This window comes from Leptosomus discolor, chromosome 12, assembly GCF_034619465.1.
Source record: "Leptosomus discolor isolate bLepDis1 chromosome 12, bLepDis1.hap2, whole genome shotgun sequence".
Lineage (NCBI taxonomy): Eukaryota > Metazoa > Chordata > Aves > Leptosomiformes > Leptosomidae > Leptosomus > Leptosomus discolor.
In genome coordinates, this window is record NC_141402.1 from 10,126,894 (window position 1) to 10,151,678 (window position 24,785).

The 24,785-nt window shown below is 42.6% G+C and overlaps 1 protein-coding gene across 12 annotated transcripts in view; it reads right to left on the reverse strand.

Moving 5' to 3' along the window:
• Positions 1 to 24,551, reverse strand: part of PPP6R3 (protein phosphatase 6 regulatory subunit 3) — a 65,577-nt gene extending 41,026 nt beyond the window's left edge. For 9 of the 12 annotated variants that reach the window (XM_086472094.1, XM_086472093.1, XM_086472092.1 and 6 more), the window contains exon 1: positions 1,463 to 1,502. In XM_086472094.1, the coding sequence (XP_086328220.1) occupies positions 1,463 to 1,474 (12 nt within the window). In that variant the 5' untranslated portion in view covers positions 1,475 to 1,502. Of the gene's footprint in view, positions 1 to 1,462; positions 1,503 to 7,048; positions 7,098 to 7,542; positions 7,564 to 24,477 lie in introns of those variants that run through there. The other 3 variants (XM_086472085.1, XM_086472086.1, XM_086472084.1) reach the window with 3 other exon arrangements.
• Between the last annotated feature and the right edge of the window lie 234 nt (positions 24,552 to 24,785).

Below are 24,785 nucleotides of genomic sequence, written 5' to 3' on the forward strand. Positions count from 1 at the left end.
ACAACTGTGCAATCAGAAACGAGTATTTCAGTCTATGATACATCAAATAAACTCCTGCTTCCACCTCTCATTAAGCTCAACCCAAGCATTTGTTCCACACCCCACCGCCCCTCCCCCCAAAACTGGGCTTCTGCATGACATTTATCTCTGACACAGTATCAGCTGGTCTTAGGTGAATGCAGAATTTAAGTGAATTGAAAGAGATACTACAGATGCTAGAGAACAGCACAAGAAGCTTTCCTTACAGTTGGAAGCAGCAGTTTTGAGCAGTACTCATTTAAATAAGAAACACTCCTTTTGCTCCTTTAGTAATTGCCTTCCAAGTGTGAAGGACTAATTCGATATGTTAATTACTGCTGTGTATTAGCACCACAATCAGCTGCCAGCACAGGTAGATACCACAGAGAATGCAGGTGAACAGCACTATTTTAGTGAGAACACTTCTGTAAAGCTGCAGGTTGTACGCAGGGGCAAGCTTGAAGACAACAATCAAACTATGCTTTTGTCATACAGTCTTACAAAAACCTACAAAAACTGAAATAGAAATATCTAATTCTTACGCAAACTAAGAGGCAGACAGCTTTAAGCATTTATTTCCAGGTTAAAATGGATTCAACATGCACACTACATCTACTTAGAACAGTGAAGTGTCAAATTTAGGACTTGAGCAGTTTAGAAAACAGATACAAGTCCAAGGATCCAGCAAAACCCTTACGACTTTCTTCATTAGCAAGACTTCCAGTATTTGGCCCAAATATTGAAAAGGCTGGTTTATTCACAATGGAGAGCTTTCGATTGCTTTTAGGGTTTTTGTGGCTTTAACCATTACACACTGAATACCACTTTGCTTTGCTTAGGCTTTCGTCAAGCACACGTAACCACCCCTAGATTACAGAGCCCCTGTTTAAAGATATCTGAGTCAAAAATCAATCAGGAAAAGGCCTAGATAATTTTAATTGCACTATCAGTATTTATAGTCACTTGAGATGCCATGCAAGGATTAAGTGGTTTAAAAAAAAAAAAAAAAAGAAAGAGAAAAAATTCTGTTCTACTGCAAGTATTAGCAAGTTTACAAGCAGGATTCAAAACACTTGATCTCATAAATTAGCTTAAATCAAATTATACAAAGATGTTATTAATAACACTAGCTTGTGGGTATTCAGGCTACACAGAAACTTACTGTAGGCAAGTGAAAGGAGCATATTATTAAAGTCACAGGATTTTTTTTTTTTTTTTTAAAGCCTCTACAAAGTAGATCGAATCCCTCCCCTTGCCCCAGTTAGTGAAATGTGAAAGTAGCATCCTTGCAAGTAACCCCTATCAATGCTAATTCCAGATGTAAATCCCTCTGCAGTGATTAAAGCTCATTTCAGTAGCTTCAATGTATTTCTCAGTTACTTATTTCAAGAGAAATTCAACAATGGAAAATAGCAACAACAGAAAAAAAAAAAAAGAAGCATACTACTGCAAACATGTTACTGCGTTATTTCACAAACTGTCTCCCAGGCAAGCTCTTTTAGGGGCTGCTCCCTCAACATGTCAGGTGCCGGCCAGATTATTCCATCACTTTTCAACAGGAGCCCAGGTCCTTTGAAATAAGGAAAAATAAACAACATAAAAAGTGCCAAAGAGGAAGTCCAGGAACCCTGAAGAGAAGAGAATTTTCTTAGGCATTATCACTCGCAACAATCTAGAATCAGCCTACCACAGTCCTGACTGGAAGTTTTCAAACCCAAAAGCTATTGTTATTCTTCCCACAGCCTACTGTTCTACCCTCCCTCCCAAAACCTACTAATTCTTAAATTTTCAATTATCTTCAATGCTTTTTCAAATTCCAGTCCCATTAACAGTCTCAGAATTAGGCCTTATGTTCACAAATTAGGGGTGCTCTTCCCAACATTTCGCTGTCTGCAAACTTACAATAATCTCCACAGGTCATTTGGGTGGTGTTACTGCCAAGGGGTGAGCAGGAAAAAAAAAAAAAAAAAATCACAACTTGGATTCAATGCAGGATGCAAAAGACTGCCAAATACGACACATGCTCAAGATTAGATACTACAAGAAGCAAAATAATCTAGGACAATACTAGAAATTTTCAGATGTGGGAAGAAAGATTGTTAAAGACAGTAAAGCTGCTGCAGATACTTGACTGTCTTTTGTAACTTGAGTTAGCTTTGGATAATCTCTGGAAGTTCCCAACAAGACTGACAGACTTCCAATTCACAGGAGCAATACTTCTGAAAGTTTACCTCAACTTGCTGATGTACAAGTTATGACAATTCAAGATCCTAAGGAACACCTGGAATTCAGAGAAATATTGCTTTGTTTTCTTAGTTAATATTGACAGCATTTTTCTCTGAATGAATGCTAAAATAACACTCCATGTATCAAATCCCTGACTTAAATCTGAAAGAAAATGGTTCACCAAAATGAAGAAAGCCTGTCAACTGCTCTGAGATGCAGGTAACCGAAATTCTCACTCCAATTGTTTGCCAGAGCAAAGAAATAATGCTTAGAACCTATCCTTCCAGACAGAAAAAGTCTTTCACCTACTACAGCTGAAGAAAACACTCTGTTTTGTTTAACAGTAACTAGTCTGTGGGTTTTTCTAGAGGCCAAATGCTCAATTGGCATCTCCATTAAAAAAAGTTTGTAGCAATCGTACCAGTAAGTTTCTCTGTAGCTTGAGGCAGACACCTCTGTCAAACACCTTTCCTGAACACAGCCATTCCTGCTCTCGAGCTACAGGAGGCAGATGTGAACTCCAGTCAGATAAGCATAGAGTTTAATTTTGGACAACGTCTCCTACATTGAACCTTTTGCAAAACAGACTTGTTATTTTGAAGCACTCAGAAGTCCTTTCAGTAAATACAAAAGCTATTAAAGTAAGCTGGTCATTTAAGCTAAACTTTTAAACATCATACATGGGCAAAACAAACATGAGAAACACCCTTTGCAAGGAGTTATTTTCAGCTTGGTACCTGATACTGCTACCTAACAGTTGAGTATCGGTAGCTACAAGCAGACACTGGGACCAGTGCAGGAAGAAAGACAAAAGGCCCTCAGCAAGCCCTTCACCCGATGACTGGATGTTAAAAGCATATATAGAGCTTCCAGTAGGAACTCTGCAGATTTTACATCGCTATCCAGTTTCATTTTTCAAGCAAGGGAAACTGTTTTGGTTTTTTTTTTTAATTTAAAAAAGTGTATCAGTGTCAAGATGAAGATTCTGTAATACATGAAAGTCTGAGAAATGCTACACAGAGTTGTAACAAGGATGGCATCATAAAAAAAACTAAACTCAGCATATAACTGTCAATTTTCTTTATGTACCATCCTATTTTCTTACTATAGCGGTCAAGTGCACAGATTAAAAAAACCCCAACAGTTACTTTTGCACAAAGGAACTTTCCCATGATGGAAACTCGCCCTACGTTGTGCAGCCTAGCCTGCCTCAGCGAAACAGGCAGTTACAACTCCTGTGCAGCAACCAACAAAGGGCAACTTCGCTGCTGGATGCAAGGGGAGCGATCACCAAAGGGTCCTCTGTGCCACCACAGGCGGTCAAGAAGTCTTACATTTCTTAATGGCAAAATCATTTCCAACGCACACAATCCGCTGCCTTACAAAACCCAAAAAGACAGTTGGGTTTGCGGAAGGACAAAGTAATGATGAAGATAAATTTATCTCTTTATCATTAAAAGAGAATTTACTAACATTTTTAAGACCTTCAAATGCATTAAGCAATTTCTTTAAAATGGTAAGCATGCCTTTTGGCCACCATCACAGAACCTCAACCAGGTAGTCCCCGAGTATGTTTGTTTCCAATTTTGTTTCGGGGTTTTTTTTTGTGTGTTTGGGTTTGAGGGGGTTTTTGTTGGGTTTTTTTCCCCCCTTTCTCCAAACAGTGGACATCAGTCAGACACCATACCGGCAGCTATAAAGTGCTTATTTTAATACTGGAAATGGCCCATCTGTTCAAAACAAAGCTAAGCACTAGCGCATGTCTGACAAAATTGCAGAGCTAAACAGACCTTCCAGGCACCCAGACTGACAGACAGGGCACTCACAGGGCTACTTTTTAACTGCCCCTTTCACCCACCCAGAGCATCCCTCACTGCTCCTCAAAGCATTAAACAGCCCAAGACCTAGCCAGTGGGAAAATTAAGCACTTACGCATTTAGTCTGAAATCAAGGGCAATTTGAACAAAATAACACAGAAAAATAAGACACCCGCGTTACAGGTTGAAGATCTGGACCAAAACAGGTCTTTTCAATAACGTAATGGTAATTTATAGCCATATACAGTTATGCCATAACTAAATTCCTCACTTTTTCCACTTGATGAATGCAAGAATCTCTCATATACAGCAAGACACTTACATTGCTGCTTCTGCATTCAGAGTTCAGGTGAAAAATAAGGAATTCTTTATCTTCTATCCCATTAAAATAGTATGTTTTTAAAGTAAAAACTCCGCTCTATTCTGAACTATTCCCTAGTTTTATTTCTAAATACTTCAAATGATACAATAAAGACTATACTTACCCAGTAATCTATTTGAAAATAAATTTATTTTCAATTAAAGCAGTGATGTTCATAGTGTTTTTAGCTAGAAGGATAAAAGTTACTGTTCCAAGTCCCTAGATTTAACTACATTACTTTACATCCAGCAATCACAAATTTAAAAAAAAAATAAAAAATAAAAGCAGTAATGCAGGAGATTTTTCATGGTACAGTTTCCACGTTTCTTAAAACAAAATGTAAGATCAATCTGACATAGAACAAAAATCTCATGTGAACACGAAGTAAGATGTACCAGTCTCTTCAGTGTCAGAACAGCCTGTTCAGTCCACAAATGTGAGCCCTAGTGGAAATTCATTTTTGATAAATACTCCACTACTTACACTAACAGTTACATTTTTGTTACTATAAGCTACTGAAGTTTCAAAGAAACTTTGTGGAGGAGGGAGACAATAGATGGTTTCAAATGAAAAGGAATGTAATAGAACACAAAATACAAACACCTCTACCTCAACACTTCAATACACATTGCACCCATATTTCAAACACAAACAGTCTTAGTCCTCCCAGTTCCAAACGGACAAAGAAAACTAGAAGAGATACTGAAAAGGAGATAAAACAAATCAACAGTTCTTTCGTGGAGCACGGGGAGACCTCGCACAGGCTGGCTGCACCTCCCGTTCCTGTCTGTGGGACGTCCAGCTCTGGGGCCCCCAGCACAAGACAGACACGGACCTGTTGGAGTGAGTCCAGAGGGGGCCACGAAGATGCTCAGGGGGCTGGAGCACCTCCCCTGTGAGGACAGGCTGAGAGAGCTAGGGCTGTTCAGCCTGGAGAAGAGAAGGGTCTGGGGAGACCTTAGAGCAGCCTTCCAGCACTGAAAGGGGGCCTGCAGGAAAGGTGGGGGCATTTTTCAGCAGGGCCTGTAGCAACAGGACAAGGGGTGATGGTTTTACCCCTAAAAGGGGGTGCATTCAGACTAGATGTAAGGAAGAAATCTTTTACAGTGAGGGTGGTGAAATACTGGCACAGGCTGCCCAGAGAGGTGGTACATGCCCCCATTCCTGGAGCCATTCGAGGCCAGGCTGGACAGGGCCCTGAGCAACCTGATCTGGCTGAAGATGTCCCTGATTACTGCAGGGGGCTGCACTAGATGGCCTTTAAAGGTCCCTCCCAACCCAAACTATTCTATGCTTCTACAATCACCTTACTAAGACCTTACCCTCATTAAGCTGTAAGAGTCAGGAACTGGGGGGGATCATTCTTTGTACATAAGCCAGCAACATTTCAGCATTTTGAACAATTTGCAGGTAAAGTTTCACTTAAACACCAAAAAAAACCCAGAACACTGCACCTTCTCCCAGACATCATCAAGAATTCTCGAGTAACCAAGCAATATTTCAGAACACAAGAGAAACACTTCAGCATGTTCATTGAATAATGTACAATTTAAGCTTGTAACAGATACCATTCCTTCCAGCCATTACACTCCTTTACAGCACATACGGCCTCAGCTATCTATGGTATTTTGAGAGGGTAACTACACACTCCTGCAAGCAAAATTTGGTACTATGTGGTAGTTTTTCTTGACTGGGAGAGAAACGCATCAGAAAACAGTATGAAGACACAGTAACTTTCATAACATCCTCTAACAGCTGCTGCCTCCTTCTCCTAATGGGGATGTAAATCATCTAATAAGTAGGGCCTTTCACCCCCTTGTCAGACAAGGGAACAGGGAGCCTGCTATCCTTGCACAACCATTGAGGATTGCGATAGAAGTAAAAATCACTTTCACCCTTATTTATGCGCACTAGCTGCACTTCTATCTGGGTCAGAACTATAAATATGTATTTTTATTTTACATAATATATAAATAACTTATCCATCATGTGCATATACACCATCCCTCATTATAACTGAATGCCCCACTAATTGATTGCTTTGACATGCTGAAGTACATAAACAAGTAAAAACTAGTTAATGTTTACTCAATGACACCAATCCCGCAAAATTCAAGGTCACAGCTGTCCAGCAAAAGTAGAAAAATCAGCTGTAGTTTGCAATGAAGTTACAGGTGCAATTTTATACCAAGCAACAAATGTATCCTTGTCAATTCTGACACTGTTTCAAACCACGGTTTAATAAGTGTTAACAAATACAGATCTTAATTACCTGCAATAACTATAAATTAGACACTGATCCCCCCCTGCCCAAGCAGAAAAGATCAATCATTTTCCAGTAACTCCACCAAACATTTACACCTTTAGCATACTCATTGGTAACGGAATTCAGTTAGATTCTTCATCGTTTGAATTCTCCCAATTATCTTCAAAATGGAAACAAAGATACCTATGCACTGAGAAAGGCAGATGGTTCCGTAATACAAGAAGCAAGCTAAACAATACATGGCTACCCAGAACACAATTTTACACTGAAGCATGCAGTTTAGTACCAAAAATTCAATTGCAGAGGACACTATTACCATACTTGAATATAATAACCTGTAGTGCTACACATCATTCATACCTAATATATGTCAGTTCATGAACACATTTGCTTTGAAACTCTTCCAAAGAATTGGAGGCTGGGCAGCAGATACACCTCCTGGCACAAACCCAAAACACTTTAAAACATGTTCCCTGTAAAACAAATAGAAGAACCACAACAGTGTGTCTAGAGGACCCTTGATTCTCACTGTAAGGCCGAAGCAGGGTAGAGAAAGAAGACAGTGCAACTGCAGGGTGGGTTAAAAAGCAAAGTTAGAAACAGCCAGCTAGAAAGTAGAGAGGAGAAAGCTGCAAGGAAAGGGAAGGAAGGGCCACAAAGTCTGAACTACAGAGGGAAGAGCAGCGCAGAAGATGGTAAACGTGAACCCTACAGAAATCGGGTAGATAAGCTTTAGCGGACATCAGGGACATGAAAAACTTAAAGCATTCAGGAACCACTTAAATTTTAAGAGAAGGCTTTATAGAGGCAGAAGCTAAATCTACTGCTGTAGGTGAAGTTTAATAGTTTCTTACCTGTTAAACACAAAAGTTTTTTTAAAGTTAAAAAACCAGAACGATTTGTACTCTCTGAGGCTCCTTGCCCATTACAGGGTATCCTGGCAACAGCAAAAAAATCTTTCAATTTACAGTATTAGCAGATTAGCAGGACTGAATTAGGACTGAATTAGATGAAGTAGATTTCTTCCTACAAAGACAAAAAAAAAATTTTATGATTTAATACTGTTAACAGGTTCTATTCAATAGCTCAACAACTGCTTGAATACTAAGCATTGCTTTGCAGGGAATAAGACACATGAACTGAAGAAGGAAATAACACGCTAGGAAGAAAAGTGCCACTCAGTTCAGCATACTCAGAGAATAAATTCAAAAGCAGGTTGTCATTCGAAAGACTTATTTTTAAACCATCTTTAATTAAACATCCCTTTTACTTTTGCGAGACAAAGGAAGAAACTTCATTACCTTACTCAAATAAAAACTGCCTTTATATTCTGCGCTTGACCATAGAACCTAACATGAATCCAGATTTTTCTTCCTTTTTTATAAACTACGAGCAATTTCATATGAAGTAACATCTTCCGATCTAGAAGATGTGAAATACCCATTACTAGAGTTTTTTGCAGCAGTCTTTTTATCTTCACAACTACTCTCCTGTCACATTAACACACGATTTACCTACAAACCTGCACAGAAATAACTGTACAAGCATTAAGAATGTTAGTGCTTTTGGCATAAGTCTGTATAAGCAATTCTGCCAGTTTCAATCTGAAATCAGTTTAACTTGGAAAAAAACAAGTCCACAGACAGACTTTACAAAGCAAGCAGCTGTTTTAAGACAGCATTTCGGTCACCTGAAATCCACACTAAGATAACCTCTGCTTTTGATAGTTTAATCCTTTAAATGTAAAGCAACAGAACATTAAAGAGCTTAATTACATATCCATAACTGGCTTCAGTGACACTTACCTGCCTGTGCTTTGGCCAACACCAAACCGGCAAGAAAAAGCATCCTATCAATTGCTGCTTCTCCCTGATCTAGCTGTTTCTGGTAGTTGTAAGATGCATTCCTAATACAAAAATTCACCTTCACTTTCCACCAGTTAGAAAGCTTTTTAATTTTGCTTTTCAACGCAGGTTTCAAGCAAGACAAGACTTCTGCTTATTTTGGGAACATGAGTAATATTCTTCATGGTAAAAAAGCAGTAGTACTAGCAACTACAAAGGGTAGCAAATACAGTGGCATGTTTGTTAATTCATTGCAGCGACTACCTAATATTTGGCTGTAAAGCTCTGCTATCAGAGTGTCACAAACATATCTTCAGCTAGGCACCCGAAAAGCCTTTCAAGTACTCTGCCCAAGGGGAGACTGATTTAACTGTACACCTTCTTAGCTGAAGATAAGAAGCTGTGTCTTCCAGACTGTTTCCTCATCTTTGCAGATGATTTAATAGATACCCTCTGTCAACCTAAAGGTATATACTACAAACAAATTCCTCTTAAACTAAAAGAAACTCTTGCATTCTAGTTAAACAATCACCTAATAAAAGTGTTTTTTCTTAACTTTGTTAGGGCTATTAAGTTCTGAGGCTTGAAATACCGTGTTGTTGGCTACCTCCAACAGTTCCGGAACAAAAGCCACCACATTTGCATTTTACTCACAACAGCACAAAGACTCCAAGCCTTAACATACACAAACACTAAGCAACTTCCTCTAAGGCTATTTTAGTAACCAACCCACACGAATTGAAGGTCAATGTCTTATACCAACCACACTATTTTCAAAGGTCACATGTGTTTTTCATCCACAGACCTTCAGGTCTACATGTCTGGTAGATTTGCCAATCCCTTGTGAGTCAAGTGACTAACTGGAGCAGAAATAGTACACAAGTTCACTGGACTTTGATTGCTCTGGTAGAGTTCCCTTGGTTATCATTTCTGCATTTCAAATGCACACCTAGGTTCCAAAGCAGAACTCCAGGAAGGGAGACGTCACTTCCTCAACTAGGTCACGCGGAAGCAAAACAAGAAGGCTGCTGAGCTTAATGTGCTTTCAGAAGAGTTTATGAATTCTTAACATACTCCTCACAGATACTCCGACTGCCAATAAAACCACCCAAATGAAAACCACCATTACTACTCCCCTTACAAGGCTGTCCTTCTGATATTTCTCTATTCCTCCTTCTGTTTGAAAAGAAAACTTCAGTGACAAAATACCATCGTTTAGCAACAGAACAGTCAGCTTCTGAATTCAATACAGTAGGGTTATATAGGAAAATAAACCACCAGTGTAATAAAAAATAACAAGATCCTAGCAGTGCAAGTACTACAGCATACCCTGGGAAGGGTGCTCCACCAGACGCCTGCTCTGGTCAATCAGAACCTTTTCAGTCCACCTCTGAATCCACAAGAGCAGAGAGTCTGGTTTAAAGACAGACTTCCACTCAGCTGTGCAAATGGTTTATTGGCTCAGCCCATTCCCCTTCGCAGCACGGATTATGTATTGAAGAGGAATGCAGCATGGGTAAAGGAAAAACCACAGGACTCCTTTCCTTGAAACAATAAGAGAAAGAATTGACTGATTGAATGAGTTTCAAGTCTATTTAAATCTGGCCTTCCTGCATCCAGGGATGGCTCACATCCAGCAACAGTTCAGCCCCATTAGCACAGCACTTCTGCCAGGGAGCAGTGGGGCCGCAACGGAAGGGATCAAAAATTTAAACCTGAAGATAACAGGCAAAGGCAGGATGAAGTACTGTCACGTACACATGCATTACCTCCAAACATAAGACTGTGGAAGCTCATGGTCACTGGAACATATCCATGCTCACATTTATCTCTATATACTCGAAAAATAAAGCAAGGCACAGCTACCCAGGGCAGCAGCCATCTTCCTGTGAGGTGCAACAGCACGGTAAAGCCTGTTCTAGAGTATTACCCGATTAACTTTATTTACACTTTTTTAGATAGAGACATTAACCACTCTGTGACCAGCTGCCACAAACAGGACTAAACAAATTTTATTGATGCCGCATGGACTGGGACACGTCTACTTCTAAAACCACTTCCATGCATCTCTATCAGCCCCCACACTGAAACTAAACAGGTCTCTGCTTATAGAGACAAACACAACATCTGTGTGTCCTGGTAAAAAAGTGCAAGAACTACAAACTACTGAATAGTGCTGCTCTTGCAGTAATTCATTCCATGCAGTCAAAAGACTAACTTATATGAACTCCTATATCTGAAATAAAGTTGCTACAGAACATTAGGGTTTTGTGATGTAAAAAATCTCAGCAAAAGAATTCTGGTTTCATTTTGTGGGCACCCCCCCCCCCCCCACCACGGGGGCAATCAGTTTGACAAAACCCCCAGCAGAACACCAGCATCTCTTCAGAAACACAAATGTGTCTTGACTGCAACTAATAATGGGAAGCACAGGCCACTGCATGGTTCAATTCTAGCCCCTCTGTGGGCCACACCATACTCCAAACAAGTGCAATTGTTTTTATACAACACTGTGCTGAAGTCAAAAAAAAAAAAAAAGCAGATTTTTTTTCTCCCCACTTTTTCCACTGGTTTATTGGCCCAGAAAGATTCCCCAACGAAGTTATAGTCTAGCAACACAAAACTGTTTAATGTTAATCCTCAAGGCAGAGCACTATGAAGTCATCATTTAAGATTCATCATTGTTCCTCACCACACCTCTCCAAATGCCTGGTGGGAAACACAAAAATAGTAATATGTCCTCCTTAGAACACTCACGTCTTACGGCTTACTACAGAAGTTGATCAGGAACATCTCTTCGCAAAAAAATTTATTTAAACAACCCCTTGAACAGACAGTCTTCAACGAAAAGAGACTTGGCCTTAAAATGTTGCCCACCATCATGAATTTGGTAGGGTGGAGATAGCTGAACGGCAGAGAAATCGATGCATCTGATCTAGCCCAGAATTCCGATCTGTGAACTAATGAAGTTTGTAAGACAACTTGCATGATAACCAAGCCACCTTTTAAACCTGTAAGAAGGAGCTCGCTTATGCTATGACTTAAAACTTCGAACGCTTTGGCTATCAGCTCCAAATGCTTTGCTTCAAGGACAGGTTTGTATGCTGAAATGGCACCATGCACACTCAGAGCGAGGACCAGGACTGAAATTCCATCCAGCCTGAGGGGAGGGCTGCAGGAGGCTAAGCTGGCTCTGCAGAGAAGCTCCACGCTGCCCCTTGCCGTGCCATCTCCCTCCGTTGGCTCCCTGACACTGGCTATACTTTTCTGCCAAGTCATTTCTGAGTGAAAAGTGTACTTTAAGAGGTGACAAATGCAGCTAGTAGAAGAAGGAGGGAAGGAGTTTTTCTGCCAAGTCCACATGCTGAAACAGCTCTAAGAGTCTGTCAATCATCAGGGCCAGCATAGCCAAGTAAGAGGGAGCACACCATTAGGGACAAAGCAACCAGAACTTGTCTCTTCTATCTTTGCCCCAAATTCTATTGCCTTAGGCCTGCTGCAGGAATGCAGAGTAAAATTTCTGCTGAATCTGATGATAAATAAGAACAAGACACATAAGACTGAATTTAGACAATGCCACATCAGTTCTACTATTGTCTCAACCACCTGATAATCTGCAAGTTTAAATGAGTCCTGAATTCCTGTACTACTACTCTGGGAATGCAAAATCAGTAAGGCTGACCGACTGTTTCAGCAGTGCACCTTTGCTTTTTTGTTTGAACATTCAAGGAAAAACTATTGTAACTTGAGATGGCCTTAAGGTTAGAAGTATGAATTTTAGCAGAGGTTTCTTGTTCTTAAGCATTTATTCTATCCTGTTCCAGTTCCACTCTCAAAAAGCGTGTGGGTTCGGATTTTTTTTTTCAAGTCTAAGATACTACCATCAGATCACAGGGACACAGTTACCGTGGCTGCGCTGGTGCTGTGCATGACCTGAGCCACAGCTTTAGGTTTCAGTATTTCACTCAATCTGCCCCACTCTGCCTCAACCAGATGGGGCTGAAGAAGAGCAGGCTAGAGATCAGAGGACTTACAGTTTGAACATGCTCACCAGTGTTTGGCAACAGGATGACAAAGAATTCCCTAACGGTGCTACCAGAAGGCAATACAACTGCATCATGCATTCAGCCCTGTCTCTCACTTCCCTTAACCAACCCCAGTACAACAGCAGGCTAACTGGCCACACAGCTCTTGAACCCCAATCACTACCCGGCATAGCACACTAAATAAGAGCACGTGCGTAATTGGCTTTGGCATTCCTAGCAAGACACTGTAGTGTATTGTGTAAACACACCCATTTTTCTCTGAACAGCCTTTAACTGTTCAGATAAACAAGTTCATTCTCCTTTTCACCTTGTTGATTAGACCTTGAAAGTTGGATGCAAATCAATTTTTGAGGCACAAGAAAACACACGGAGGTAGGAGAGAGCTGCTTACTTCAGCAACTCCTAACCAGGACACCAGTGTTCCTTCTGCACAGACAGCGTGTTCCAGCCTGTTATGAGCTTTCTTCTTTATGCAAAACCTTACTCTTGGTCAAAAGAGCCCTCAAGATCGCTGGCAGTTCCAAAGTGGAAGTCGACAGCCTCTAGGAGTCTGAGAGTGTTCTGCCTCCTGAAGCTCCAGCCAGCTATAGCTGCTGCCAGAATTCCAGCAGACTCTCGCATGAAGACAGCAACTTCAAAATTAGATCCAAAGCAGTTTGTCACTTCTTGCTTGACTCTTCACTTTCGTTAAAGGTTCCTTGGACCTGTTGTTCAGGTAACCTGCATCTTCATTGCCCATTACCTGAACTGCACTAGTTGAAGGTTATGGGCAAGATTATCTTCCTGCTTTTCCTCATGCTAAGGTTTACAGAAGTATTAAAATAAATTTTGACAGTTGTACATTTTCTGAATGTCAGGCAGGAGTGCCCTTTTAATAAGGATAACAGAAAGCGAGTCACTAAATATACTACCCATTTCTGTGCTGCTCTACCCTGTGAAAACTGACAGCACCAGCTGGCCCACGCTGCAGGCATACCCAGGCTAACGCCCTTCTAAACATGATGGTATCACGAACACGTTTTGCTTTTCAAACCCTAACAACCCTCCAAAGAGGCTTGAGCATGAAAAGAAAAAATGAAGACATTTCCTCTTTTAATCTTTAAGCAGGTTAAAATAAATCTTTGATTTTTATCTACTCTTGGGGAAAGATTACTATTTTGACTTCACTTACCAAAAGGCTTAAGTCCCATCTATACTTAATTTTACAACCCCTAAATTTTCAGGTTTATCAATATAACCCCTAAGACAAAAGTAGAAAAGTTACTCCAATGTCAAGCAGGAGAAATAAAATACAGCAGCAGCACCTGGATAGAAGGGAAGTGATGCTACTTTACCATACGTGCTTATCTAAACTTTGGTACCTGCATTTAGACAAATGCTTTAGTGCCACCTGGAATGTAGTTTAGCGCCAATGTTATGGCTTTAGGTGAGCCATTAACCAAGTAAGAACACTCTCCTTCACAGCAGCCACCCAGGAAAACAGGTGGTGAAGCAGTTGTATAGTCTCTGCAGATATCCTGAGGATAAGTTTAGTTGGAGAAGAAAAATATTTTAATACATATGGAATGTCAAGTAAGCACTGGATGCCAAAGAGCTGGGTTACCTTATCACTCAAAGATTAAGACAGCTGAATAGAGATTCAATATCCTCCACAAGCATTTTACCATTTTTTGCAATATAAAGTGCTAGAAAGCCCCTGCCCCATGTTATTTAAAGCATGAGCACTCAGCACTACACAGCTAAAACTACAGAAAGTGGCATGACCAGCTTTACTTTTCCGAGAGACCCAGCTGACAAAACTAAGAAGAAACAGCTTTGAACGAGAAGATTTCACCAAGTCGCACCTACATAAATGTAACTACTATCATTTTTATTTGGGTATATGCAGAAATAAGTTCTAAAAGAGAAATTAGAAACCCAGAAACATAGTGACTGATCACTGAGAGGGCATTTTGCATGTAAGAGTTTGAAGTGGCCATTAAGTTAATATTATCTTGCTTCCTCCTTCCCCTACTTCCCAGGCAATTTATATTTTGGAGCAAATCACTCCAGTAACTCAAGTTTTGCCACGCTGTGCTTTCATAAACCATGCACATTGCAGTTACACCACATTTTTCAGGTGGAGATGCCTCTGGTGCCTCCACTGAACAGAAGTATGCCTTCCTATGGAAGTTTCCTGTTCGGATGGACAATACTAGAAAAATCAAGACTGCCGAACAGAAAAAGCCACCTTCTTCCAACACCAACACGCACCTTACTCAAAAAAAAAGCCAAAGTTTTATATGGAAATGCCAAGCCTACTCTGTTTTCTCTGTAATCCTGAAAATAATACTTTTAAAGCTCTACTTCAATGCTCCTCTCCGGAGCATCAGAGTAGTATATTTGTTACACAGCGTCTTTCAGAACTCGATCATAGTTGCAAATAGCAAACTACAGGGCAAGTCTACCCCAAATATTTCAAAAGTCTACCTCAAAACTGCTTTCAAAAGGAGATTACTTTCATATTCTAAATCTTTACACTGAAGTGATCACCAACCATGTAATACCAAAAGTGCACCAATATATGCATGCAAACGGAGTGTTGATATATGCATGCAAACGGAGTGTAAAATCAGCCACTCCAACAACACGCAATAGCTCAGGGATACAGCGCTGGTTTGGAACGACCCTTATTGCAACTGGCTAGGTTTCCTCTTGCATTTTCTCCCTGCCCTTTCAAGAGAGGGCTACACCACAGTAACACATCAAAACACTTCTCACATCCATTCCTTCCTCCAACTGGCCGTCGCGCGCAGTTTTTCCTATAAAAAAAAAACTGAGATCACTTTTTTCTCTATAAAAACCCACTTAATGGTAAAACACATTTACCATTTTTACTTGCATTCTGCTGCTTAGTTGCTCCACTACACAACATCACAGCTACCGATTCACGTTTCCAGAGAATACCTTAATCTTCACGATTTCCAGTAAATAAAAAAAGGACATTGAGATGTCCTCATGAGAGGGAAGGATATAGGTTAAGATCAGTATCGTAGTTACAAATTTTCTATTGCATCTATTAACTTAATTCTTGGCTGCACCAGGCTACAATTTCAACATGGGAGGGGGAGAAAGCAAACCCACTGCATTCTAGTCTCCAGCCTCACGGCTTGCATACTTCTCTGAGGAGTGCAAGTTAAACTTTGGAATTCCTGAGTCTGCAGAAAGGGAGGACTGGACCAGGGTATTTCAAAGAAAAAGTTATTGTACAAGCATTAAGACCATTGCTTTGTCATGCCGCAAAAAGGAAGCTCTCTTCCTAGAATGGAAGCGATAAGCCACCCACAGGTGTTTCCTACAGTACAAAAGACATCAAACAACCTATGGGTTTTTCAGACTTTGAAACTTTTTTCACAGACACCCACATAAGTAAGAGATTTGGAATTTATTTTTTTTTTTGGTCCACCTTCAATATCCCATCTGCACAATTTCAATCTGGGCAACTAAATTCCCTATTCAGTAACTGGAGAGTTAGGGATTAATTTCTATTTAAAAATTGCATTTTTGAAGCAAAGCATCCAAGCCAGGTGTGGCTGGTACTCAGTTCAGAGTCGTCAAGGTTTGGTTTTGGTGGGTTTTTTTGCTCTCAAAATAAATAAGTAATACTTAAGTATAGCAGGAGAGCATATTGGAACAGACAGACACAGGAAAAAAAGTCTGTGTCCATCTATGACTGAAATCACATTAATAAGACAACTGCACCTGCACATTAATAAGACAACTACTGGGAAATAAAAGCAATCAAACATTTTTAATATGTTGAGAAAGAGTAAAGTTGCAAGTTTAGTCCCAAATCACACATTACTGGTTTTAGAGCAAAATTTATAAGCTTTTGGATTATAAGTGGCTCTAGAAGAGAGCCTTAGCCTGAAAAACAATACAGCTACAGAATTACAGACACAGCTTTCATAATCTGATGGCAAAGTAGATCCCTTTTAAATGAGGAAAGACATCCCATAACACCACTAGGAAAGCAACAGGAAGGACTCTGTGATGTCAAAAAGAATTGTGAAGTTCTGCAAGTGTCTAACAGTTAATTAAAATTAAGCACTGAACGCTATTAACAACTTACAGCCATGACAGCAATTATCTTCTTACACCCTGCAGAACCCAACAAGTTTTGCAGTGGACTTGCATCATCTTTCATCAACTACTGGATTTCTATCTGCATTCCCTTACAAATCTTCCTCCGTTTCCCTTCTTTGAAGCACCACTTGTTGAAACAAAACCAGCACATTAACCACTACAGCAAAGGCAAGCGCATGAAGAGACACACTTAGGTTTTTAGGCTGACCAGTAAGACTCTCACTAATGTTAACCTTATCGCCTGTTATCAGACAAGTTTCATGAAAATACAGTGTTCAGTGTACACCACCTTTTTGCCATTAAATGTGTCTTGAAGCTATAACAGAGGGCCCATCATCAGCATCAAGCACACAAACAGAAGGATCCTCTGGTCAGTGGTTGCTTGCCACAGCCGAAAGGAAGAGCTGACGACTTCATAGCCAGTTCAGTCTGACTTCTACACTGTCACTCACATGCAGGAAAACACACCAAAATATACTCCTAGCCCTCAGAACTGCCAGGAGCAGTGACAAACTCCTCCTTTGTAACCACCAGGAAGAACAGAGAGACACAAACACGGAAGATGGGAGTACAACCCCTGGGCTGCTGCAATTTTCAAATGGACTCCCATCAGGAACACCTGCTGACCCACATGAACACAAAATGAAAGCTAGTTTCCTGTAGGTGCAAGATATTTAGAACATCAGCAGGAAACCCACCCACCCAGAAGTGGGTCTGTTCCTGCTACCACAACAGCTCTGTCTCTAGACTTCCCATTCTTTTTCAAGATGTTTAGTAACAGCAGCTAAACTTCTCAAGCAAATTGCAATCTACTAATTATTTTCTAGAAGAGTTAACTTCCAAAGACACTTGTATATCTGGTAAGTCTGTCAAGGTAGCAACAGAAAAAGTAATGTGAATTACTGCAGTTCAAACCAGTCCTGAAGTTTCCAGCTCAGCTCTTTAGACTGGAGACTGGTCAAACTAGTACGTGGTAAGTAAGAACAGAATATGAAGAGCACCCTACATCTGCTTTAGAGGGAAGGTTACAGTGCGTTTTTTCCACCAAGATGCTACCTATGATTTTTGCCTTACTGTAACTCTTCATATATAAAAAAAAAAGGCAAAACAAAACAACAAAAACAACCAATCCAACAAAAAAATCCCATCAGTCTTGTTTCCACTACGCTTACACAAAATAAAAGCAAACAGCATTGTATTTTTACAGTTTCTACATGAGAAACACTGACTGTATAACCACTCTGGTACAAAGACGCAAAAATCCACCCTGCGAGGCAGTGGCTGATGTTTCTTTCCCAGTGCAAGCAGCCCTGAAGCAGTACCAATTTGAAGCAAGGCAAGCTGTTAGAAACGTCTATTACCCCTTGTTTTCTGCTCCAACTCTACTGCTCAAACCAGTTACAGCACAATGGAGGAAAAAAAAAATGTAATCACATCTGTACTAGCACTGTGCACAACCACTGTATAAAGCGCTACTTGAAACGTTACCAACCTACCCTTGATTTATCTATCAATCAGGGCACTACTACATGCGAGCAATGTGCGTCACTTAACCGAAGACTAGTGTCTTAGAATCACAGCATCACTCAGGTTGGAAAAACCTTTGAGATCTGTGAGAATTACCTGTGAGATCAGTACCTGCCTCTCTACAGGTCCTCTCAGGCAGTTGTAGAGAGCAGTAAGGTCTCCCCTCGGCCTCCTTTGCTTAAGACGAAACAGCCCCAGTTCCCTCAGCCACTCTTCATAAGACTCATTCTCTAGGCCTTCACCAGCTTGGTTGCCCTCCTCTGCACTCTCTCCAGCACCTCCATGTCCTTCTTGGAGTGAGGGGCCCAAAACTGAGGTGGGGCCTCACCAATGCTGAGTACAGGGGGACAATCACCTCCCTACCCCTGCTGGCCACACTCTTCCTAACACAAGCCAGGATGCCATTGGCCGCCTTGGCCACACTGCTGGCTCATGTTCAGCCAGCTGTCAACCAGCACCCCCAGGTCCCTCTCTGCCTGGCAGCTCTCCAGCCACTCCTCCCCCAGCCTGTAGCGCTGCTGGGGTTGTTGTGGCCCAAGGGCAGGACCCGATATTTCACCTTGTTGAAGCTCATACAGGTGGCCTTGGCCCATCGACCCAGCCTGTCCAAGTCCCTCTGCAGAGCCTCCCACCTCACTTGGTGTCATCTGCAAACTTACTAAGGGTGCATTCTGTCCCTTCACCAAGACCATTAATGAATATGTTAGGCTTCGCGCTTTTAGATCAGCATAAGGTACATCTACAGAAAGCATCTTTCTCTCTACTACTATTTTGGAAAATAATGAGATTCACGTCAAAAAGCGCTAGTAGAAGTTAAATTTGCACAACACAATCTTCCTTTACATGCTCAGATCCAGCTAGAAATACTGCGTATAGCCACTGACAGCAGGGACTGTGCCGCTGCACAGCAGGAATAGGAGAGGCCTAGGATTCACTTGATACATAGCAACAACGAGAATGCTTTTAGTACTGGAATTGTTTCTGACTTTATTAAATATGTTGTAGAACACAGAAAGTCACTAGTTTTTACTAAAAAAAAAAACAACCAAACAAACAAAAAGCACCTTGGAAGTTTTCATCCTCAATCCCAACTATGACTTGTTACGAAACCGGAAATTACATGGCCCTTTCGCCAGCCTCACCGAGGACCTGCCTGGTCATCCTAAAAAGGCTTCAGTTTTCTTCATGCTGAAAAGTATCTTTTGGCACAAGTGACATGAGCTGGTCTGTGGTCTTTCAGTGTTCATTCTCCAGAACACCTAGTGGACGCAGGATGGAGACCACTAGGCCACATACTCCATCTCCTTGCCGATGCACAACTGGAGCCTGTGTATAAATGCCTGGAATCATCTCAGGCAAAACGAAAGGTTCTCCAAACTCCCTCCAAGGAAACCAACCAACCCTCTGATCTCACTATGGGGCAGTTTCTGCTTGTGTGCCCAAACCTGCGCCTCCCTTCGGACCTTTAACCAACCGCAGAGGTGCTGCCCTGAGTCAGTTTGCCAACTCGCCCAGCACTGCACCCCATCCCTCCACGCGAGTGTGTTACAGCTTCACGGTTCCACACAGTTGTACTCTGAGGTCCTTTCGGCATTCACACCCATGGCTGGCAGGCAACACACTGCACAGACTTTGTCACTGGGCATTCCAAGTTTTTAAGTCCCAAGGAAGAGAAAGAGACACAGCCACGTAAGAGGATTAGGGGCTGACTATATAGAACAACAGCAAGAAGAAAGAAACAGTCAAAGGGTTAGTCGGGAAAATTTTCACACACTCCAAATCACATATACTACCTCCACAAAGTGCCAAGAAGCATGTTTCAAGTTATTAAATAAGCAAAGGTCATGACGAGTCTTGTATTTTACAGTAACAATTTTTTTCCCAATATTGTGTGAAGAACTATTCCACAAACAAGCAAGCTGTTAACAGCTTACACCAAATGTCTTCCCGTCCTATCCATTCAGTCCATCCCACTTCCTGAGAAGGGTCCCAAGCTAGCTAGAGAGCTGCATGTAACATCCAAGAGCATAAAAACATTTTCCTTCAGTTGCTTAGTAGCATATGGTTTCTAAAACAGATGCTGGCACCCTGACACACGACAGAAACAATTAAACATGCTATGTAAAGCTTTCAACCTTATGTTCACGTTCTGTACTTATTTTCTGATTAATCTTTCAGGCTTGCCTCCCACCCCAAAAACACCAGGATCAAATGTGACCACTAAATAGCTTCTCAAGTTCTTTGGTCTTCTCCTCCAACTTGACAAAATAAGTTCAGACAAGAGAGATATTATTTCTCATTTACTCCTACTTGTTTTATTATTGTAGAGGGTTTTGCCAAAACAATGGCTCCACTTCTTCCTCTCAGGACAATCCAATCAGACATCTGGTGTTCTAGAATTTGGATGTAGTGTCTACTCTGAGACAACAAACTATTCCTAAATCCAGCATATGAAATAATATGGAGTACACAGCAATCTTAAGGGTCACAGATGAAGGTGCTACTATGAGACCGCATCCAGAGAGCGGACAAGATGCTTAAGACCTCTCCTGCCTCACTACAGAAACAGATCACTATGTTCATAGTAGTGCTTCTTCTGCCCAAGAAGAAAAGCCATGGTTTCCATCGTGACTTCCCAAGGCCACAAATCAACCCCGTTATACGGGAGAGCAGACATGCAAGCCTCCTACCCACGGGGATGTTGCGCAGTATGCTGGAACGCTGAAGCTAGAGATCTCTTACCTCAATATACTGATACAGAGTGATCGTAACTAACTGCAGAGTTTAGGAAATACTTCAAGGGTTTTTAAGCACCTGGACAAGAAAGGACAGCAATGGGGAGAAAGAAAAGTGGACCAGACAGTTCTGCAAATTAATTCTCCCTTCTCACTGTCTCAATCCCATACTGGTGGTTTTTGAGCCAGCTCTTCAGCACTTCATAGGATATGCACTTCAAGCTTAAGCTGAGAAGCAAAGCTGTTGAGCAAACAAGAGTTCACTCTCTAACCATCTGTTAATACTAGAACTAAAACATAATTATCTGCTCTAATACTGCTAAACAGAGATTCCATTCTATTAATTCACTTGAATTTCACTTTTAAAACACCATCTGATTCTCTGATGGGTATACAGGCTACAGTATCACCTCTGTTAAGTGCAAGAGAAGAGTTCCGAAGGAAAATCATGTTTTCTCACTTCAGCGAGTCCACAGAAGCAGAGTGAACAGTTTGCAGGCAGTATTGTGAAGAGACACACAAACTACTTAGCATCTTGAATTCCACAAGGGAATAAAAATGGCTAGTTGACTCACATTTAAAAGAATCCAAAGATACTACAGTCACAGGAGTTTACATACAAATTAACTTGCTTGCAAAGAAGCTACAATGCACAACTGTAAAGACATTCCTGTTAAACACGCTACTTTTCCTGAATTTTTAAACTACAACTTTCATTTTAACTCAGCGTCTTCCTTAAGTTCATTCTAATCAGACCTCTTCAGCAGTTCCTCTGGCCAAAATAAAATCTTCTAGTAGTATTAGAAGATAAATTCCTTCAGTAACTCACAAAGTGCAAGATCCAACACCGCGTATGCATTCTGGTTGTCACACAGCAAGCAAGCGTGAAGTACCACCTATGTGCAAGCAGAATCATAGACGGAGGAAACAAATCACTTCGGTGAACTTAAACACGTACTTAGAACTACAAACTGTCAAGAAATAAACATGGCAACTGGATACCATATTTGCCTCACTGAAGTCTCGTTAACAAGTTACATGTTGAAAGATAACTCTGTATTTTATACAAGATCATACAAATATTATCCTTCAAGCTACAGTTAGTCCATGCCTCACTACTGAAACCATAAATAAGTAACACAGAGCTAAGTAATCACAGAATGTATGTGGTATTGAAAATAAACGTCACATTTCAAGTAACTGCAATCATAGAATCATAGAACAGTTTCAGTTGAAAGAGACCTCCAAGATCGAGTCCAACCTTTGTCCTAGCTCTACCAACACCACTAAACCATGTCCCTAAGTACAACATCTACCTGTCTCTTAAACACCCCCAGGGACGGTGACTCCGCCACCTCCCTGGGCAGGCTGTTCCAATGCCTGACAACCCTTTCAGTAAAGAAATTCTTCCTAATCTCCAGCCTGAACCTTCCCTGGTGCAGCTTGTTACTAGGGAGAACAGACCGACCCCCACCTCCCTACAACCCCCTTTCAGGTAGCTGTAGAGAGCAATAAGGTCTCCCCTCAGCCTTCTCTTCTCCAGGCTAAATAGCCCCAGATCCCTCAGCCGTTCCTCACATGAGACATGCTCCAAGCCCTTCACTAGCTTGGCAGACCACCTCTGTACCCTCTCCAGCACCTCAACATCCTTCTTGTAGAGAGGGGCCCAAAACTGGACACAGCACTTGAGGTGAGGCCTCACCAAAGCCAAGTCCAGGGGCACGATCACCTCCCTGCTCCCGCTGACACCATTTCTGACACAGGCCAGGATGCCATTGGCCTTCTTGGCCACCTGGGCACACTGCTGGCTCATGTTCAGCGGAACACTGAACTAGGGAGGCTTCCCATCTTCCAGCATGCCAGAAACAAAAAAAATAATAAAAAGAGCACACGTATTTGTGCAGTTCACAAGCTACTTTACATACTACCTGGAAATTTCAGACCAGCTTAACATTCACCAATTAAAAAAAACAAAACATCAAGACCAAAACCAAACAAAACACACCATTAGAGTACATTTAGACTCCTTCACTGAAGATTTTTAACTTATGGAACACCACTAGCAGTAACACAACCCTTCATTTTTAAGTTGTCAACATCTCACAAGGAACACTTCCTAAAGCTATGCACCCACTCCTAAGTTTGGTGTATTCTTCCACTCAGAACACTTTTTAAAAATAGCAACACACCTATTCAAAATCTCGTACTGCTCTAACTTAAATAACATTTTTCCTGATGAAGACGATCTTTAGCCTTAGCTGTACTTATGTCACAGAAGACACAAGCCTGTAACACTAATTCCCTCTTGCACTTCGAAAAGTTCTTAATAACTAAAGCAAAACAAAATCAAAAGAATTGGCAGGTTCAAAGTCAGATTTTGCCAAATGTATTTAACAGCAGTTAAAGCTTTCCAAACACTGCTATGCTCTTAAAAAATTATAATTGAAAGAAGCTTCCTTGTCAAAAACAACAGAACTAATAAACACCCTACAAACCACACAACAACAAAACCCCCCCCAAAGTAGCATCCTCACAGGAATACTGGGGCACTGATTTTAAAGAAGGAAAGTGAACGCAAAATTAGCTACCAGCAAGGCTTATCTGTTTTATTACCGAGAGATAACAGTGAAGCCAGAATAAAGTTACAATAACGGCACAAGTGACTGCCGGGGGAGAGCAGTGCAGCTCGCTTCCCCCGTTTCGACAGAACACTTCACCCAGTTCGCAGCCTCTCCAGTCTACCGGGGAACAATGCACCGCCCACCATACCCAACCGCGCCGCGACCCGCGCCGCGCTAGGCCGCCAACCCTCCATGCCCAAAAGCTGCCGCGGACCTGCGGCTACGTCCCCGCCCCTCCGCGGCTGCCGGCCGGCTCCCCACCCGGGATGAAGCGCCACAGACGCCAGGAGAAAGCTTCGAGGCAGCTGCCGAAGGACCTAACGTCACGGCCGCGGGAAAAAAAAAGGCGGCAGACGGGCAAGGCTCCCTCCAGCGCGGCCCGGGCCTTACCCGTGGCGCCCAGGCCCGCGGCACCCCGCAACCGCCGCTGGCCCGGGCGCTCCGGGCTCAGTGGTGCGAGGGGACACCGCGCACAACGGGCCCCAGCAGCCCCGCCAGGCCCCAGCAGCCCCGCCAGGCCCCAGCAGCCCCGCCAGGCCCCAGCAGCCCCGCCAGGCCCCAGCAGCCCCGCCAGGCCCCAGCAGCCCCGCCAGGCCCCAGCAGCCCCGCCAGGCCCCAGCAGCCCCGCCAGGCCCCAGCAGCCCCGCCAGGCCCCAGCAGCCCCGCCAGGCCCCAGCAGCCCCGCCAGGCCCCAGCAGCCCCGCCAGGCCCCAGCAGCCCCGCCAGGCCCCAGCAGCCCCGCCAGGCCCCAGCCCCGGCCAGGCGGCGCCTAGAGCCCCCCGCGCGGAAGGGAGCAGGCGCCAGGCCCGCGCCACCACTGAAGAGCCGCCGCCGGCGCGCCGGTCCGCCCGAAGCGGCGGCAGGGAGAGGCCACCGCTACCCAACCCGTACCTTGGCAAGCGCGTCCCCCCGCCACAGGCCCCCGGCTGCCTCCGCTCAGGCGGGAAAGCCACCGCTTGCCACCATCACCGACGCTCCAAGATGGCGGACATATCAGCGCCTGCGAGCCCTCCTCTCCCTCCGCCCCGTCTGCCAATCATGCCGCCCCAGAACCGCCCTCCTCCTCGGCTCACGCCTTTCTATTGGGCTGTGTACAGAGCTCGGCCTCTCACTGGCAGTCTGGCGGATGTCAGTCACTCAGCTACGCGACTGCAACAGGGTCGAACGAGGATGGAGGCGGGCTTTCGACTGTCTGTTGG